Source organism: Neofelis nebulosa, chromosome 8, assembly GCF_028018385.1.
Source record: "Neofelis nebulosa isolate mNeoNeb1 chromosome 8, mNeoNeb1.pri, whole genome shotgun sequence".
Lineage (NCBI taxonomy): Eukaryota > Metazoa > Chordata > Mammalia > Carnivora > Felidae > Neofelis > Neofelis nebulosa.
Genome location: NC_080789.1, coordinates 14,392,847 through 14,414,168, shown reverse-complemented (window position 1 = coordinate 14,414,168; position 21,322 = coordinate 14,392,847). Strand labels below are relative to the sequence as shown.

General features: G+C 44.4%; 1 protein-coding gene across 2 annotated transcripts in view; it reads right to left on the bottom strand.

Annotated features, from left to right (window-relative positions):
- SYN3 (synapsin III) overlaps positions 1–21,322 on the bottom strand; it is a 470,078-nt gene that overhangs the window by 388,334 nt on the left and 60,422 nt on the right. For both annotated transcript variants that reach the window (XM_058741475.1, XM_058741476.1), the window contains exon 3: positions 20,359–20,416. In XM_058741475.1, the coding sequence (XP_058597458.1) occupies positions 20,359–20,416 (58 nt within the window). The remainder of the gene's footprint in view (positions 1–20,358; positions 20,417–21,322) is intronic.

Below are 21,322 nucleotides of genomic sequence, written 5' to 3'. Positions count from 1 at the left end.
GAAAGGAGAGATTTCCTTCCCCTGGCTGACAGACCTGACGCAGGAAGCAGATTCGTTTTCTCTGTGCAGGAGAGGCCTGGCGGACTTGTGCTTCAAGAAGAAGATGAACGTCGCCTGGACACGAGATGGCTTAGCACTTCCCATGTTCGTTTCTGAGAGCTACTGAACAGCCTGAGGCCCCATCTGTTTTCAATCTTGTTAAAAGGGCCTCGTGTGCTGGCGCCTATTTAAAATAATGCACACATGGAGTTTCTAAAATGAAGAAGAAAAAAGGCCTAAGCTTTCCCTGCCGGCACAGCTTATGTGTTTATTTTGGAGCAGGCTTTGGGAGTTCTGAGACAAGACATAGCTAATTTCTCTTCCCGGGGTTGATTTGCAAGTCCCCATAGGCTTCTGCTCCAAGCATTTAAGGCAGCTTGGTATGAACCAGTCACCCCTTCAAAACTCCACTGTGAAATATCTCCAAAGTAAGGCGGGGCTCAGGAAAGGGGGAGCCCAAGGGCCACTTTCTCCTTGCAAAGGAGCTGTTCCTTGATTCCTTTTCCTCAATAGGGACTCTTGTTTCTAGAGGCCAAGTTCATCTTCTCAGATGATCATTGTCTTCCCAAGAGGCCACAGTAGTTCCAAGACAGCATGATCCAGATAAGGCTCAGAGCCAACCTGAACTGAATCCCCAAATGGGGAGTGCAAGGGACAGTGTCAGGGAAAAGAGCCACTTGCAGTCAAGGCATTTCCATGTCAAGAAGCCAAGGAAAGGAGGGTTCTCTGCCCACTTCCAGGGAGCAGAGTGGCCCTCTGAGCTGCTGACTCACAATGGCACTCACACACATGTCAGGCACTACCAAGAATTTTAATGGGTCATTTCTGACTTTGCAGGCTCAGGGAAAACACCTCATAAGCTTAGAATCACACATACAACCTCATCGGTGGCCCACATGACTTCATAAATAACTCCCTCTAAACCAACAGCAAGGAGAATACAGACAAAGGTAGAAGGGAAACAGGATGAGTGTGTCTGTGGTGGCCCAGCAGTGATGGCTCATGTCTTTTTCTACACCTTCACACCTGCTTTAACTCTAAGAACCTGGCTGACATTACTTTCACTTGGCGGTAGTAATGCCCAATGGTTTATGAAAATGGTTTATCCCGGTAGGAACAAAAGTAGGAGAAGCAGCAGCAACAAAGGCTAAAGGAGAAGAATCAGTGACTGTAGTCTTTGGAGAAGCACCAACAAAAGTAACTGTAATAGGACTAGATGAGGTAGCTGTAGGAATACAATTGGTATTTCCGGTGGCAATATAATAATGATATTTATGATTTCATATCATTAATTATACTTATATTAGGATTAAAATGTATCACAGTTTTTAAGCACTTCCTATGTGCCAGGCACTGTTCGAAGGGCAGTAACCACTTAAGGGAGGTCGTCTAATTATTATGCCCACTTTATACCTGGGAGCATTGTGGTGCAATGAGATTACATGCAGTTCCCAAGGTCACACAGCTGGGAGGTTACAGACCAGGTGAACACAAGTAGTCTGGCTCCAGGGTCCCTGCTCTTAGCTACTTCACTAGGCTTCTTGCAACCCAGAGCAGTACCTGAGACAAGGGGAACAGCAGGCCTGGAGGTCATGGTAGGACGACAGCAGGAGAATTACCTCCAAAGAGGCAGTCTAAGGAGGGGCCTTAGTCACCTTCTGGAGGTTCAAAGGATTCAGGGTTTTCCAGCTATGAATCAAACAGAGCAGTAATTTTTATGTTTTAATTTGCTTAAATTTGGGGGTTTTATATAAGATTTAATTGGAAATAAAAGAGTTTGTTTTTAAAAGACTATTAAAAAGGGGCGCCTGGGTGGCTCAGTCAGTTAAGTGTTTGACTTTGGCTCAGGTCATGATCTCATGGTTTGTGAGTTCGAGCCCCGAGTGGGGCTCTGTGCTGATAGCTCAGGGCCTGGAGACTACTTTGGATTCTGTGTCTCCGCCTCTCTCTGCCCCTCTCCTGCTCATGCTCTGTCTCTCTCTCAATAATAAATAAACGTTAAAAATAATTCAAATAAAATAAATACTATGAAAAAAACTACAGCGCGATGAGGCTTGGGACTTAGACAGGTGTATTAGCCATGTCTTATTTTCTATATTCTGATGTTTTCACATCTTGAGGACTTGCTGACCCTGGAAAGACTGCCTCTCCCGGTTAGCCAATTCCTAGAGATGGTAAACAACTCTCCATAGACAGTGTCTTTCAAATGCAAGCCGAAACCAATCCAGAGCCCGGGGGTTAACTACCTGCTCTACCAGGCTCTCACACTCCAGGCCACTATCCCCCTGCTCTAAGACCAACAAAGGCTAGGTTCCAGACAATCAGGGACAGCCCCCTACACCCTAGAGCCTGCTGAAATTATTCCAACTCGTCAGTCCTAAGGCTGCTTGCCCTGCTAGCCCTTTCCTTCCTGCAAATCCATAATAAAGGCTCTTGCCCACATTTTCGCCTACCTCCCTCTGCCTCCTGATTGGCCATGGTGCTTCCTCATGTGGTCCCCAAACGTGGCAAGCTATGCCTCCTGCTTTTAGGGGACTATGAACACAATGAACTTCATCTTTCATGTAAGTTATTTCTGTCATCTTTCCATACTTAACTAAAACAAATCCTGAGTACTTTTACAATAGGCTTGGTCCAGCCTTTCAGGATTTCAACAGACTCTAGGCCTCTGCTGGGTTACTGGTACAAGCCAGGAGACACATTTATTATGTGGGGTTGTGTTGCAAAATCACACAGCATGGGCTAAGAGAGACCCAGGTCCAATTCCATTCTTGGAACATTCAGCTGTGCGATCTTGGGGAAATCACAGGAATTTCGGCCTCAGTGTCTTTGTCAGGTAAGAATGGGGGAGAAGGTCCCTGCCGTGTCCTTGTCCCAATGCTACTGTGCTGACTGAAAGGGAGTGTGAAGGTGAAGCTTCTTTGGAGAGGTCTGGTCTGGGAAACCCACACCATCATACACTACACTGCTATCACCTGTCTTTAGGGAACCATGGGGCTCCCTGCACAAAAGGTCATCTTTTGAGTTGTTTCTCTCTAAAACAGGGTTTCTCCACCTTGGCACCTTGACATTTTGAGCTGGATAATTCTTTGTTGCAGGTGGCTGTCTTGTGTATTGTAAGATGTCCCTGGCCTTTACCCATACACGTCAGCAGCATTTCCATCTTGTGACAACCAAAAATGTTTCCAGGCATTGCTAAATGTCCCTTGGAGGGCAAAATCGCCCCTGGTTGGGAATTATTGATAGAGAAGAAGGAATGACTTAAGCTCTCTTCCCTCCCTGCTTGCCTGCCTGCCTTCTTTCCTTCCTTCCTTGTTTCCTTCCTTCCTTGTTTCCTTCCTTCCTTGTTTCCTTCCTTCCTTCCTTCCTTCCTTCCTTCCTTCCTTCCTTCCCTCCCTCCCCCGCCTTTCCAAAGATGCTCAGTAGTTTGCACCCCCAGGTATTCCTACACTATGGGTCTAAGGGGTATAACCAGAAAACAGTTGTTCCTGTAGACAACTCCAGGTTACAGATCGCCAGAAGAAAATTCAGAGGTCTGTTGTTCAGTATTCTTGGTTTCATTCCCATCGTATATTAACTGAGCTTATCTTTCCAGGATCCAACCATCTTATCCCTAATTTACAATCCTTTTTAAGTAGGCTTGTATCAAACCCACAGAATGTGAGAACTGAAAGTTCCTTTGGGGTCACCCAATGGGTTTCATTTTACTGCCAGCTCTGGTTGCTGTGTGGAGAATAATGAGGCTGCCCTAAGCTCGGCTGGGAAGCATGCCTTCATTGAGCAGTGGTATCTGTTGGGGCTGGGGAGAGCTGGCAGGTAGAAAGTGCTCCAAACACTGGCCAGTTCCTCCTTTTACAAATAATCAACCTAGATCCAGGGTCCCCTCTGATTTAATGAAAATGGACCACATTTTTACAGTGTGCTGAACACAGTAGTAGTGCTATGATCTCTCCATTTGGTGGATAAAGAAACTGAAGTTTAGAACCTTGAGTCACATCCCCCAAGTCCCACAGGTAATAAGAGGCACTGCCAGGACTTGATCCCTTGCTCTTCTGATCTGAGGCATAGCTTCATCCATCACACCAAATTGCCTCAAAATATCTCTTTATTTAAAAAAAATTTTTTTTAAATTTACGTATTTTTGAGAGACAGAGAGAGAAAGAGTGTGTGCATGTGCAGGAGTGGGGGAGGGGTAGAGAGAGAATGAGACCCAGAATCTAAAGCAGGTTCGAGACTCTGAGCTGTCAGCACAGAGCCAGGCATGGGGCTCGAACTCATGAACCATGAGATCATGACCTGAGCCGAAGTCGGATGCTTAACCGACTGAACCACCCATGCACCCCAAAATATTTCTTCTTTCTTCTAAGGCAACAAAAAATTTTCCTCCACGTGAGTAAAATACAGAATAGTAATAAGAATTAGTAAAAATGAGCCTGTTTACTTCAGAATCTTAATGTCATTCCCCAATAAATATATAGCGAAGGACAATTAAAGTGAGGGTTAGAAGAAACCAGAAGGGACAGCAGTAGATTCATATCCCCCCAAATGAGGGGTGAGGTTGCAGTGGGAGTTAGGAGAATAGGGTATGGGCTGCTTGGGAACCAGGGGTTGAATCATGACTCTGCCAACTGAAAGCTACTCTGCTGGGCCTCTCTGAATCCTCATTTCTTCCCCTGTGATAGTAATAGATAACTTACAAGGCCACTGTGAGGATGAAGGGAGGGTATGTATAGCAAATCTTGGTGGAGTGTCAGGCATGCGTGTGTGTATGTGTGTGTATGCAGCAAATGCTTAATATATGGGAGTCCTTATATTATCACTATTATTGGTACTATGAAATACTAAATTTCATGAAGGTGTTTAGGGGAAAGAAGGCTAGTTCTAAACTATTAGAGACCACAAAAAAGGAGTGGAGCATGACCTAGGTTTTAGAGAGAAGGTGAACACATAAATAAAAAGGTATAGGAATGGAAGAAGAGACAGATGGATAGATATTCATAGAAATCACATTTTTGGAAAGCGAGATGTGGAACCTAAGAGAAGAGCTGCTGTAAACAAGAGACCATCGAAATTAAATATTGGCTCCTCCAAGGACTCTCAGGGGCACCACTGAGCAGAAAGAGGAAAAGAGAGGTGGTGAGAAAGGCAGGCCGGTGCCTGATTGGGAAGAGCCATGGGGCTGCTTAAGGACTCTGGCCTTCATCCCACAGACATGGAGGAGCCTGGACCAAGGAGGGCAAAGGGAGCCAGACAGACCAATGCAGCTGCACGAGAATAAGCAAATTAAGACAAATGATCAAAACCTGGTTCTGTCCAATGAATGCAAAGTTAGGGTTCCTGGTGTGTGGCTGGCCCCGCCAGGGGAGATTCACCCATCTGTTTCCCTTGCTTTTCCTGGCAGCCAGAGGGGTGGGCTGCCGGTCTCCTCCCTGTCTGGACAGAATGTAGGCCCTGAGGTGGGGTGGGTGGGGAGGTCACCTGGTTCAATTCCATCTTAAACAGGCTAAGAACCCACCCAGAAGCCCATGAGGGGAACTTCAGGGTTGTTGCTCAGGGAGCAAAGAAAGGTACCAACAACACAGATACAGGGAGCTCAGAAAACCCACATGGGCTATCCATGGTCTCCAAGAAAACCAATCTGAAAAACTGCATTAGGCCAGACGTCGCAAGCCTTTTTTTTTCTTTTTTTCCAGGGCTGGCTGGGCAATGGGTGAGTTAAGGGGAAAATTATGGGCTTTTGGAACAGGCAGATATAGGTTCCAGTAGCAATTCCGCCACTAACTACACAAATACCTACTTCACCTCTCTTGGCCTCAGTTTCCTCGTCAGGACAATAATGAGACTCACACCACAGGCACTGCTGAAGGGCTGAATACAGCAGCATGCAGGAAGCATGAGGCTGACGAGGAGCACACAGCTGACCTGCAGTAACTAATCTTCCTTCTTTCCTTGAATTCGCACTCAGAACCTACAAAGCGCAACCCTTGATGCCCCCAGATGAGGCTCAGTTCCACTTCCTCTCTGGTGCTGCCTTCTTATCACTGCCAAGTTCTTCCCCTGGGAACTCCATTCTTGTTTTTATTTTTTTAAGTTTATTTATTTATTTTGAGAGAGAGAGAGAGAGAGAGAGAGAGAGAGAATTTCAAGCAGGCTCCATGCTGTGAGCACAGAGCCCAACATGGGGCTCAATCTCACGAACCGTGAGATCATGACCTAAGTCAAAATCATGCATCGGATGCTTAACTGACTGAGCCACCCAGGCGCCCATTCCCCTAGAAACTCCAAAGCCAGACTTGGAAAAGAAGAGACAGGGTGGGCATAGTTTGGCTCTCTGTCTCACCAGCACCACGACCTTGGGTGAGGAAGTGTGCCTGATGAGCCCCAGTTCTATAGAAGGGTGAGAGGCGGTGAGATGTAGGGTCAGCAGTGTGGGCTCCAGGGCATCTTTGGAGCTTCCATATCTCAGCTCTCCCGCCTACCAGCTGTGGGGCCATCAGCAGGATACTTATCCTGTCGGGTCTTATTTCCATCAGTACTTCCTTGGTGGGGTTGTGGGGAGATTACATGAATTCTCAGACAGTGGCTGGCACGTCGTGCTCACTCAAGCACGTTTACAATACAATACAATACAATACCTGTATTGTAATGTATCATTGCTTTACATGTATCATTCATGTCAGACTAGTGCTTTACCTGTGTCATTTACCAGACAATAGGGTATTTTGGTAAGTCTATCTCCGGGGAAGTTCTTATGGTGGATCCAATATTTTCCCTGTCACTGTTTGATTTTCCCTTACCACAGAGAAGTTAGAGAGATATGAAATGATGCCAGATTATGTATCTGGGTACTTGGAGCATCTACTAAGTACCTGAATAAGTACCCAGTGGTAGCCTACCCACCACATGCTCCTGTAACACTGTGTATCTTTCTTTCACAGCTCCTAATCAATTTGTAATTATGGTGTGTGTGTGTGTGTGTGTGTGAGAGAGAGAGAGAGAGACTGATTATGCGATTCGTATCTGTCTTCTCCATTAGATTTTAAGCTCTATCCAGTAGAGACCACATCTGTGTTTTTTGTTTTAATTTTTTTAATGTTTATTTATTTTTGAGCAAGATAGAGAGAGTGTGAGAAGGGGAGGGGCAGAGAGAGAGAGGGAGACACAGAATCTGAAGCAGGCACTAGGCTCTGAGCTGTCAGCACAGAGTCCAATGTGGGGCTCGAACTCATGAACCACGATATCATGACCTGAGCTGAATTCAGAGGCTTAACTGACTGAGCCAGCCAGGTTCCTCGAGACCACATCTGTTTTCAATCACCACCAATAGCCCTAGCACATAGTAGGCACTCAATACATATTTATAGAATGAATAAACATACTGTCCATGTTCTCTAAAGGGAGTGACAGGCCGGTGGACTAGTAACCTCAAAGCAATCTGGTAAGTGTAATGGTAGAAAATGGTAGAAATGCTTGTGTGAGAGCATGGATAAGGGGCAACTGGTCCTGCCTCCCCTGGGTGGTCAGGGGAAGCAGAACAGAAACAAGGCCAAGGCTAAATCTTGAAGACGTTGCAGCAAAATTTGGGAAAGGATGTCCTAGGAGGAGAGATTTCATAAGCACAGGCATGGATGGGATGTAGACAGAAGACGTTAGTTTTAGGATGGGTGGGGAGCTACCAGGGGTTTTCTGGGACTACAGCCTAAGTTAGATAATGAAGGGGATGAAGAAAGAAAGGTAGGCAGCGACTAGCTCACAGAGGACCTTGGAGGCCAAGCTTGAGTCCCATGGAACAAGTCTCAGACACAAGCCAGCCCTTCACACATGAGAAGAAATTCACCACGTTTTGCCCAGACTTTACTTCTCTGTAATACACCTTGCCCCCTAAAATAGCATCTGGATAACTGTGAATTCCACCTCTGCCACTTGTAAGCTGTGCCCCCTTATAACCTCTCTTAGCCTTAGTTTCCTCAGCTAGAGAATGGGGAAACATGTTAATACCTACCTTCACAGGAAGTGATGGCGATTAAATGAACTAATCCATATGAAGTGCTTAGTGTACACATGCCATGTAAGCATGGGATCAGACAGTGGCTGTTCCCATTGATCCCTTCCAAGCCCAGGACAGCACCATCCATGGAAATTCGTTCATGTCACTCTAAACTTCCTGAGAGAAGTGGTCCCAGAGAGGTTCAGCCTGGGCTGAATTCTAAAGTAAGCAGCTCCTTAGAATAGCTCCTATGTGATCTTAAAGGTAGACATGGTAGGATATATGAACTCATTCTCAGGTATCAGCATCCCCTCTTTTACTCAAGGATTGGAAAATGTAGCCAGTCTGGATAGGATCCAAAAGAATCCATTTCAAAGCAGAAGTCCTGTTTATGTGCGGGCCTGGCTTCTCTCCTCAGGAGATTCTGGTCAGGGCGGGTTGGGAGATTCCTTAGACAATCTAATAGATTAGTTTCCAGTTTAGCATAACAGCTAGACAGATTTTTGTGGTGAAGTCATCCCAGTCAATTAAAAGGCATTTTTCCCTGCTGCGAGTTCAGAAGTCCCTTTGGTCTGTTCCAGCTTTCTGGGATGTTTCATAATAGGCTCCACCCTGGGTTAATTAATAACCCTGGATTCTACTAAAATGCAAGGCTGAAATCCTGTGTGTAAGCACATCCGGGCAGAGGCTGTTGGCAGAGTCAGGGTGAAAAGCCAGGGGGAGGTCCTCTCATCAGGGAGTGGGCCAGACCCCAAATGGTAGACAGGACAGCAGAGCCGGCTCAGTAAATGTAAAGAGTGGCCGAGCAAAAGCTGAAGGTCAAAGCTGGAGAGGGTATGAGGAGGGGCAGAAGTCGGGAGGAGGGGGCAGAGGAGGGAGATCATAAGCAGTCGAAGGCATCACAAGGCCAGAGATTAGGCAGACTGAGAGTAAACTGGAATGTGGGGGTGAAATGGGTCAGCAAGTGGCTGACAAAGGTGGTGAATAAGAAGCGGTTGACAGCGCTTGCTTTTATGGGATGCCAGTGCAAACACATCATGTGGTTCTGGTTCCATCGTCTCTGCTTTAAAGAAAAAATAGGTCATCTCTTCCCCTTTCAAATGCAAGTTGCAGGTACAGAATGAAGCTAAAGACCATGTGGCAGGGACTGACATGCATTCACTGGATAGTTACCAAGTCCTTTCCCTGAACCTCAGCCCCAAGCACAATATTCAAGGATAAGATGCCTTTTTCACCCAACCCAGAGCTGAGCTTCTCTGCTTCCAGTCTCAGGCCACCACTCCTATCCAGCTAATCTTCCAAACTACTATCAGCATGTTCATCCTGAAACAAAGACCTGATCACATCACTCCATGACTTAAAAATCTAACAAGTATGTCCTCACTGACTCTAGGACGTGATTTCCAGTGGTAGGCCATGCCACACAAAGCCCATCCTGATGAAACTATTCTCTGTCTTCTTTTCTAGCTTGATTTCCCATTCCCCCTTCTCATGCACCCTATAGTCTGGTCATTTTCCCCATCTGTGACAAACTAAGATTTAAAACATGCCTATTATTATTATTATTATTATTATTATTAGCATTTTATTTTAGAGACAGGGTGTATAAGTGGGACAGAGGGGGGGAGAGAGAGAGAGAGAGAGAGAGAGAGAGAGAGAGATTGAGAGAGAGAATCTTAAGCAGGCTCTGTGCTCAGGGTGGAGCCTCGATGTAGAGCTTGATCCAATGACTCTGGGATCATGACCTGAGCTGAAATCAAGAGTCAGATGCTCAATTGACTGAGCCTCCCAGATGCCCCTAAAATGCAGTCTTTAGCTGGCAGGCCTGATATCTCCCTCCTTTGCAGCCTGATACAAAGCTAATTATTTTCCCCAACCCCCCACAGAGTATTAGCTTCTCTGTGAAGCCTTTCCTAAGAATGTTCCAAGGCAAGGGTGGTGATCCCTCTTCTGTGCTCACTAGGCTTTGCAAAGGTCTCTGACACATTACAGTCACTGCCCCCCACTGTCTATCTTTCCACTGTAAGAGTGGAAAGCTCTGTCATTAAGACCAAGGGCAGAGCAAGTGCTCAGTATGTGTTTCTTGAATTAAGGAGAGGGTTGAGATAAGTCAAGTTGTGTGTATTTGTTTTAATACACAGCCCTCAAGAAATTAAAGGGTTTATTTAGTTCTCCTTCAAAACTGCTCCTTAATTTCCACTGGAGTCTCATTCATCCATGATACTAACAGGGGGCAGAGGAGATATTGATGGAGGGAGGTGGCAGTGAGGAAGGGTAAGTGACCACACATAGTAGGTAGAGGCTACAGAACTATGAGCTGGATTGCCCAGCATGAGAAGATCGACTTGCTTCCATTCTCATGGCTCCTGCCTTCTCATTGTTGATTAAGGAGCTGAGTAGTACAGCTAAACCAGGGAGGTGGGCCGCGAAGTGATAAAGCAGTCTGTGTTGTATTTAGAATCAGCAGGGCTCATGCAGCCACAGTCTCAATATCCACCTGCCCCCTCAATATCCGCTCGCCCCGGCCCTCATTTGGGGCTCGCCTTTGGCCATCCCCTGTGGCTCAGCATCCAACCTAGACATGGCTGCCCCCACAGGAAGGCCTTTTGCAGGTAAATGTGGAAAATACAGACTTCACAACTAGAGAATGAGATTAACTTGTTTGCTACCAAAACCATCAGAAGGGCCTAATGGCTTCTTAAAAGTGGAAGACAAAAATAACACTGGCAGGTGGAGATGTAATAGGAAAGATGGTGACATGGGAGACGGGAGCCTGGTGTCTCTACACTGGACTCCAGCCATAATGTGATGTGTGTGCTGTGTACAGTTACTTCCCTGCTCTGAAACTCAGATGTTAAACAAGCAGGTTGGATTAGATGATCCCCAAGGTCTCTTTCTAGCCCCACCGTACTATGATTGTACCACACCACCCATTCACTCACACATCTACTCAACATTTATTGAACACCTCTACCAGGATATTTGCTATCAAGGAAAAGTTAGAAGTTTGCACCAGATCCCAGTTGAATGCCATTATGTTTTGGGGAAATATGATTGGACATATATGTAAATAATAAAAAAACACACACATACACATGGACATTTTATATTTCTTATCCCACCCCTCCAACTACACAGCAAACTTCTTTAAGCATGGATTATATACTCTGCATTTCTGAATAATCCCAGAGACTGACACCTAGAAATCATTCTGTTGATGTGTTTAACAATGTAAAGATGATTGTAAGACTAGCTACTAACGCTTAGCACTTTCTATATGCCAGGCTCTGCTTTGAGTGCCCTACATGTGGTAATTTACTTTGATTGTATAACTCTGTAGGTACATCTTGTGATTGCTATTATTACTACTATTACTTTCATCTTACATATGAGGACATTGAAGCACAGAGAAGTTAAGTTAGTTGCTCAAGGTTGCTCAGGGAGTGGCAGAGTTGGGATTCAAACCCAGGTGGTCTGGCTCCAGTTGGAGCTAATATGCACTTCATGTAGTCCAAAGTGTACAGCTACACCTAGAGACAAATAGTAAACATTTGCTCTTGGGGCGGGGGGAACAACGAACAAACAGAACTATTAACAGGGGAACTATCCAGCAATAAGCCAGAAACATCAAATGATAAGTAAGAGCCATCCAGGTTAGTAAGGAAAGGAAGAGTGTGGCTGGAAGGACATCTCTTAATTTGTAATTTACCCAGCAGATCAAAAGAGTAGGGTGAAATGGGAAAGGACGGTGGGATTACGTGCTCGAGGAACCTGGGTTAGAGAGGAAATACAAAAAAACTCGTTGAAGACAAATTCAAGACCCAACATATACTCTGATAGATCTACTTTGGTTAAGAAGCAGGACCCTGGAGTCAGCTGGACCCAGGTTCAGATCCCAGCTGCAGGACATTCATACAAGCTATGTGACCTGGCTGGGCAATTTATTTAAGCTCCCTGAGCCTCAGCTTCCTCACCAACAGGCACACTGTGTGGAATAAGTTAAGGCACAGGAAGCATTTAACATGACACCCAGCATACAGAAAATGTTCAAAGTTAACCACCATCACCATTCCTATTGTTTCTCCATTTCTCTACGGCCTTAAATTGGTGAGTCTAAATGTAGAGCCAGGATGGTGATAAACTCACCCATGTTAATCAATGCCATGGTTAAAAAGAGAGACGCTTGCTCCTCTAATGAGTTATGTTTCAGCTAATACTCCCTAGTGTCCCACCTGCTTTTTTCATTCCCCCAGCTGGTTCTTAGATTTGAAAAGAAAAAGGCCTCCATGGAGACCTGCACGCTTTTAACAATAATACAAAACAGAACGTCTGAGGTCAGGGTAAGCCAAGCCAAACAAATAAATCTTGCAGGATTGTGTTAACAAAACAAGGCTTAGTGGATCAGAGCGGGTAGGGTTCTGCCGGACTCAGGCCCTGCAGAGAAATGCCAAGCTCTGGTGAATTTCAAACACAAGGAGGTCAAATAGGAAGAGCAAAATATGGAGCACTTCAGAGTTCAGCATCAATGCTTGGCTGAAACCAGGAGAGCATTCTGTGCATGAAGGACCCCAGAAACCATGGATCAATCACACTCCTAGAACTCCACACCAGAAGGGTCTTACAGATCATCTATACAGCTTCTATGGAGGGCAACTTGGCAATAGCTATCATAATGGTAAGTGTATACTTATACTGGGAGGTACACTCTGAGACAGACACTAGCCTATGGGAGGTCCATCAGGGAACACTCCGAGGATCACCATCACTGGATGGGCAGTAAGAGGAAGAAAGCAGCACTGGGGGGAAGGAGAAGGCAGGCTGCACTGCCATCTCACCAAAGAGCTCTGAGCTGGGAGCTTCAACTCCTTTGGAGTTGTCCCAAACTGAGGTAAATGGGCAAGGTCTTCATACTGTCCAGCCACTGAATGTGGCTGCCACCAGGAAAGAGATGTGAGCTTGGACAAGTCAGCTTTCCTCACCTGAGGCACTTCCAAAAGAGGGCTGACTGCTGAGAGCTGGCTTCTGGTAGCAATGCCAGCAGCTGGGGAAAGTCCTTTATTCCTCAAGGTGCATTACAGCACCCACGGCATACAATACTCCTGGGGCTCGTTCTATTTCCAGAAAGGAATCCTACGGGTACGCTACCAAATGTTTGAAATGACATAAGTTCGGCATTATTTGTATTAGTAAAATTATGAAATATAAATTATTGGATATCCATATGACAGCACCCTTGGCAATCATTAACAAGAATGAGGCAGCTCTGCACATACTCTTGCGGAATCACAACCGGATACATTAAGTGAGAAAGGGTACGGAACAGAACAGATAAGTATGTGTGGACTTTGAACAGCTAAAGGGATAGACTATTGTTCACTGTCTATTGCCACCCAGTCCCACACCCATCCTTGTCTCCTGCACTATGGGGGCTGAAAGCCTAAATCTATACTTCCCAGATTCTTTTGCCACATGGTTCCAGTTAATTTCTACCAATGGGAGCCATTTATGCAAGAGTTGAAGTTAGGAAGGAGGTAGCAATCATTCTGCTTCTGGTGGTAGTTATGAAAGCTTCCCCAACAGCCTCAGCAGATACAGCAGGTTGGTGGCAATTCCTACGGCATCAGTGGGAGCACAGGCTCTGGGTTCTCCACTGGCCATAGTGGTAGTGACAACAGCAGCAGTGAATGCAGGGCTGTTGTGGCTCTGGATATGATTTTCCCTTTTGAACCATTTGGAATCAATCCTCCCATTAAATTTTCTTCTGAAATATCTATAGTGGTTAATGTTTTTTGAACAAACTGCTATTTATGAAAAACAAAGGAAAATACACATATATGTATATTTGATCATTGCATTTAAAATCTCATCTGAGGGGCGCCTGGGTGGCTCAGTCGGTTAAGCGTCCGACTTCAGCTCAGGTCACGATCTCGCGGTCCGTGAGTTTGAGCCCCGCGTGGGGCTCTGGGCCGATGGCTCAGAGCCTGGAGCCTGCTTCCAATTCTGTGTCTCCCTCTCTCTCTGCCCCTCCCCCATTCATGATCTGTCTCTCTCTGTCTCAAAAATAAATAAACATTAAAAAAAAAAATTAAAATCTCATCTGACTTTGGCTCAGGTTATGATCTCATGGTTTGTGGGTTCAAGCCCCGCATTGGAGGCTATGCTGACAACACGGAGCTTGCTTGGGATTCTCTCTCTCTCCCTCTCTGTCTCTCTGTCCCTCCTTAACTCATGCTTTTTCTCTCTCTCAAAATAAAAAAAATAAACTTTGGAAAAAAACAGATAGTTGCCCAAGAAACTAGTGGCTAAATGAACTGGTTAATAATGGCTAAAGAAAACAGATTAGTAGGGGCAAGGTTGGAGGTAGACTTTTTATCAGATACCATTTTTTACCTTTTCAATTTTTGGCTATATGTATATATTACCTTTACCCAAAATATAAATAAAAGAGAAAAATAATAAAGGTTCATCTCCTAGTAGGTACATAAATTTCCTGTGAAATATTCCCAACAATAACCACCCAGTTTCTGCTGGAACTCCCCACCTACCCAAGGGGCATGGCCCAGTCATCATTACTCTACTGATTAATAGTTTCTGTTTAGAGCAAGTTGAAATCCATGTTCTTGTAGAATTGTACTATTAGACTGAACTCTAATCCTAGCGAGAGAATCTAGGGTGGTTTTTCAGCACACCTGCACATGAAGCCTGGGTTCAAATTCCTCCTTTATCACTCATTTCAAACAGGGTGTTTAACCTTTCTGAGCCTCACTTTCTTCATCTGCCAAATGGGGGAGCCATTCATAGCAGCCATCTCAAAGGGTGGTGGTGAGAATGAAATAAGGTTATGCATGTGAAGTGACTTAACCAACATATCTGGTTATTGCCCTTGACATCTGCACACTGGCAGAAAAATGTAATAGACAGTAGGAGGGCCCCGAAGTCAGGCTGCCTGGGTTCAAAGACAGGATCCTGCCAATTAAAAGTCGGGCAACCTTGGGAAAGCTACTTATTCCCTTTGAGCCTCAGTTTCTGTAAGATGGAGGCAATGACAGTGTCATCCCAACAATGAAAAGCATTCAGCCTTACCTTGCAAGTATTCAACATACAGTAACTTACTATCTCACCTACTCCTTCAGATGACAGATACTCTGCACAGAGCAAGCAAATGGGATCCTACCAAAGCCTGCTCTGCCTCTGCACTAAACGTCTCCAGGTCCACTTTGCTCAGGGATGTCAGACTCCACTTACACCAATCACTCTCCTCAGAAGGTATTCCATGGAATACCTCCTTATGGTGTGACACCAAAATGGGATCTGTCACTAGAGTCTGACTAGCATAGTATCTGCATGTGTGTATGTGTGTGCATGCACGTGTGAGTGTGTCACAGAGTGTATTGTGACAGAGACAGGGTGTGCATGTGCCGTGTGTGAAAGAGCGTGTGCGTATGTGCGTATGTGTGCTTATGTACCATCGCCTTCCTGGGTTCTAAATGCTGTACTTTGATAATGTAGCCTGAAGTAGCATCAGGTTTTGGGGGAGCAGCAACCATTAGCTGTAGTTTATCGAGAACCTAATATATGTGCCAGAAACCACGCTAAGTTTGTAATTTACACGGACTCATTTAATCCACACAAAAACTCTAGGGGGCAGATATTATTATCCTCATTTTTCAGATGAGGAAACATGCATAGAGATGTTACAAATAGAAGGTCAACAACTAAAATACTGTAGAGCTGAGATTCATCTCCAGACAGCTGAGATCCACCCTGAAGCCAGTCTTAACCTCCACTCTATACTTCTTCCACAAATATTAAGAATTTGTTCAAATCTTAGGTCTTTCCTTTCCTCACGTGATTTTAGTAAGCTAAGTCTTTCTAGTCTTGTTCTTCTTCCGCTGAGTCTTTCCATAGGGAAAACTCCATGTTTTCAATATGAAATTTGATTGTATCTAATTTAATATAGCATATTCTCTCTCTCATTCAGCTTCAAGCCATCAGCAAATGTAATTTGATAAGTCTCTATTAAGGAACAGAACAAAGCCAAGGGCACAGCCCTTAAGCAAGCCATTACATGTATTTCTCTCAAGGTGTATCTCTACCAAGTAATCATTTCCTAGTCCGGGTACTGTTCAGCCTGTTCCCAACTCACCAATCTGAATTAACATTCAACCTTCATTTCTCTATCTTGTTGATAATCATTTCTTGAAATGTCACATGGTCTTTACAGTTAATCTCTACAGCAAAGGTCCATTCGAAGAAAGGTTGTCCCATAAAGAACTGTGGATGGAAGGCTGACGTGGGTATGCAAAATATATACATGATGGTGTTGAGTGTTTAAACTATTTTAAGAGAAAAATCCCACCTTTGCTTCCATAAGACATTTGAGTTGAGGAAATATATGAAGAGCAGAAGATGAACAGGACTTGAATCAAGAGCCTTTTCTGGGATCCACACACATCCACCTAACCCCATCCCAACTCCTACATCACACAAAGGCAGGACTCAAAGGGAGCCACTGGCATTCGTATGTAAATGTGTGGCTTTGTCCAGCTTCCTTCACTAGAGTCAAGGGCAGATTCTTTACCTTCTCTTGCCTTTCTTTCCATCTGCTAGAGCAGACATTGGCATTCCTTATGCCTTGGTACCTCTATTATCATGGAGGAAAGTCTCACCATTGTAATTGCAGCCTTTTTTTATTAGAAAGGAATGAAACCCACGGCTCTGTCCCACCAAGTCCTAGTCTGCTAATTTCTCAGAACTGAGTCTGTTTGATATTAATCCATTCATCAACCTCATTGCTTAGTCCCACAGAGGGGTAACTTGTACCTGTGGAGAAAAAGACCCTTTGCCTCAAATATAAATAGAGGAGAATTTGACATGCCGGCACCCTGGCTGGAACGTCTCAGACCTTCTGAGGACACTGCTGTGAAGCCCCACAGAGTCAATAGGGCATTCTGGGTAATAGAATGCAACATGATGCAGTCCCCCCTTTGGCCTCCTCAGAGTTTCTTGATTCGTGGCTCTGCAAGAGCTGAGGCAAGCAATTTTTGAACTGGGGGGAAGAGGGTGGAGAGAAGGGGCGGAGGCTTCCTCTAGGCCAACCACAACTAACTCATTTGCTCTGTCCAGCAAAACCCAGACAGTGCAATTATCTGGTTAATTTGGCCCTTCGTTGGGAGACAGACTTCCAAAATGTGAGGCCAGCTCAGACTAAACAGTGCCTTCCATCCTAAGACTTTTCCCAAGTGCGAGAGGATACATGTGAGATTCCTGGGGGGTTGCTTATGTGTCCCACCTATTCATCCAGATGAAAAAGGCAAACAATTCAGACTCTAAGATGGGTTTAGGAAGGCATGTCTTTCAGGGAAAAAATGCCCAAATAACCTGCTATTTGGTCGCCTGGCTAATTTCCCTTCCGGCTTCTATGGAGGGGGATGGCTGGAAATCAGGATGACTCTAAATTAGCCAACATTTTCCAGAATGATTGTAGCCTTCATTGATTGGCTGAGTGTCCCCAGAGCCCCTGAGTGAGTTATTCTTAGGGCAATTCTCAATGATGCTCCTGATGACTCCTACTCATAGATTTTGTACCCATAAGTGGGTCTAGGGGCATCACTGAGATAAGTGGGTAAAATTAAAACATGCTTCTGGGGTTTTCACAAATGGGAGGAGACAGGGCTAGCTGAATTGGCAACTGAGCGTTTACCAGATGGTTTATGGAAAACCCAGATTTTTGAGAGAAGATTAAGAAACAGTGATTTATCTCCCTTGGAAACTGACAAGCAGCCTGGAATCTGTGGAATCTATCAGTTATTCATTCTGCAAATATTTCTTCAGTTCTAGAATGTGCCAGGCCCTGTGCTACTTAACAAAGAGAGTTCCAAACAGTCATTGTCCCTACACTCATGCAAATCATCCCACACCTAAATATATGGATAAGGGCTAGGAAGGCCAAGTTGGATGTTATGATAGGGAATAACCAGGTTAGCCGATCTAGATCCAGGTGTGAGGGCTCAGAGAAGGAGTCTTTGAGGAAGAGATTTAAAAGTGAACACTTTAAAGAATCTATTTGCTTGTTTAGAAAGATCACTCTGGCTTTAATACTAAAAATAAATGGGAAGTGGGTGAAAAGATAGAATTAGAAGGCTATTGATTAGGTAGACTGGATGAGAGTTGATGATGGTTCAGCCAAGGATCTAGATAGTAAGGATGGAAAGAAGTAGATGGACTGGAGACAGGGTTGTGGAGTCAACAGGTTCTGGTCCCTGAATAGGTGTAGTGGCAGAGGGAGGGGAGGCACCTAGGAGAATGTACAGGCTTCTGGCTAATGTGGAAGGTTAGAGGGTGCCACTCTTTATTGAGAGACGGAACTTGGGAGGACAAGTAGGTTGGGGCTAGGGGAAGATGATGTGTCCTATTTTTTTTTTTTTTTAATTTTTTTTTTTTAACGTTTATTTATTTTTGAGACAGAGAGAGACAGAGCATGAATGGGGGAGGGTCAGAGAGAGGGAGACACAGAATTGAAACAGGCTCCGGGCTCTGAGCTGTCAGCACAGGGGCCCGATGCGGGGCTCGAACTCACCGACCGCGAGATCGTGACCTGAGCCGAAGTCGGCGCTCAACCGACTGAGCCACCCAGGCGCCCCTGATGTGTCCTATTTTGAAGTCAACCAAACTAGACTCCTACCATCCCATAACCTGTACTTCCAGCCTCCTTAAAATTGCTCACACTGCTTCCTTCTCATGTACTCTTCATGTTGTCACCTCCACTTGTGGAAATCCTACCCATCCTTTAAGATGCCCTCCAAATACCACCCTCTCCTCAGAGCCAGCCTGACTCCCTCAATTAGTTGTGGTCTCTGCTGCCCATAGCACCAAATTTGGACCTCTCTTTCTTGGATTTCACTTGTAATGAGGTTCTGTGAAGACTTATCTTGCCTCCCTTCCTAGACCACAAAATTTTGGGGACAGAGCCTCTGTCTCTATATCCTTATTCCCCATGTTAGCTAGCTAGCGTAGTAGACAGACGTTTGACAAATATTTGTTAAGTGAACAAAAATAACCTGCTCTTTGCCATGGAAGGAAAACCAGTAGACATTGGACTGACTTGAAAGCCACAAGATCAAATTGAAATTCAAGTTTAAGGTGTTTTAATACTAAGCCAACTCAAATTGGATGCTCAGAAAGGTTTTCTGTTCCTCCAACACACCAAACTCAAAGAATGCTGAAAATGTCACACCCCTCTATTTTCTTATTGCACTTTTCTGAGTTCATCTTATAGTAGAGACCTTGTCTATCTTATTAACAATTTGTCTTTGATGATGATGATGCTATGACGATGATAAATGAATAACATTTACTAAGTGCCCAGTATGTGCCAGGCGCTGTTCCAAGTACTTTTCATGGACTAACTCATTTGATCCTCATAGTCACCCTATGAAATTGGTGCTATTACACCAATGAGTTACACCAATGAAATTGGTGCTGTACAACAATCAGTTGTACAGATAAACAGAGTTGAAGAGAGCTTAAATACTGCTCAACCAAGGGGTGGCACCAGGATTCAAACCTCGACTCTGGCTCCAGAGCCCATGCTCTGATGTGCTCTCCTAAGGCTGAGCACCATGCGTGGCCATTTAGTAGGCCCCCAACAAGTGTTCACTGAATGAACGGAAGGAGCCCTAGATCTGGAGACCACAAGTTCTAGTCCTAATTCTGCCACTGACTTCCTATATAGCCTTCAACAAGTCTGTATTTCTTTCCCCATAAAATGAGGTACCTGGATGCTGATATTAACAGTAACAACAAGAGTCAGTATTCATAATTCTAGCCTCTTTTGAGGTTTTAAATCATCTAATCCCAACAACAACGATACAAGAAAATTGAGGCACAGAGCGAGTAAGTCACCTGCCCATTACCTATTAAATGAGAGAGCTGGGATTCAAACCCACTGTGTTCCCTAGTCCAACTGGTTCCAAGGAGATGCCTTGGGGGCCATGGGGAGAATAGGGAAGGTGGAGCAGGATGGAGCAGACAGACTTTTGGGTTCCCCATGCCCATCTAGTCAGAGAACATCTACTTGTCTCTAGTTTGTAGAATGGGCTCCTACTTGAGATTTCCTCTGAAGAAAGGTTATGATGCTAAAAAAAAAAACAAAAAAACAAAAAAACATTAAACTAAAGAAATGTAATAAAATTCCCAGGAATAAGCCTGGATTTTCTAGTAATCTTGGCTCATGGTAGCCACATAAGATGAGGATCAAGGCTGCTCCTGGGAATGGCTCATGCTGTGGAAAACATCAGGGTGACAGCACGAAAGACCCAGCTCCAACCTACCTGCTCCACTCGGATTTCAATCTCTCCATTCACCTTCTTTCCATGAAAGTATTTGGCCCTGTTAAAGAGAGGAAGAAAACTACTGAGTAAGGATGCAGACTGCTTTATTATTTTCTCCCTTCTCTCAAAATCCTTACCCCCAGGGGCACATGTCAGACACATTTGTAACTTCATGCTCTTTCCTCCCACCTTGACTACTTTTCTAATTATTTTTCTAATTATTGTCTAATTATTTGTATTTTCTAATTATTTGTATATACTATGATTTTCTAATTATTTGTATATACTATGTGCAAGAGGAGAAAGAATACTGGATGGGAAGATTGGAGACTCAGGTTCTGTTTCTACTTGGCAACCCTGTTTCAATTTTATAATCTGTAGAAGGAAGATAATATCTGTGTGACTTATTTCTAAGGGCTATTTTAAAGATTAAATGAGATACATACAGAATCCTACAAAAGTAAATAATGCAGAATTATTTTATTATTGTATTGAGTTATACTCTACATACTCCATAAATTATCTATCCATCCACCCATTCCTCCATTTGTCCATCTGTCCAATGAAGCAGCCCTCATCTGTCCTTTTATCCATCCATCCATCCATCCATCCATCCATCCATCCATCCATCCATCATCTTTCTTCTATATCCCTACTTCTATCTTCTCATTATCAGTAAATAGCATCCCATCTACCCATTGCTCAATGCAGAAACATAGACATCATTCTTGTTACCCCTTTCTCTCTCCCTATCTCCATTGATTCTACATTCTAGTTATTTCCCAAATCTATCCAAATGCCCATTTTTCTCAGTAAGCACCATAATCTTGGCCCCCTTCCTCTCTCTTCTCATATAGACTTTCTTTTCATACTCTTCTTTCATAGTACTTATTAAAATTACAGTTAGTTATAATTGGTAACTGTGTTTAATGCCTGTGTGTCACTAAACTATAACACAACTACT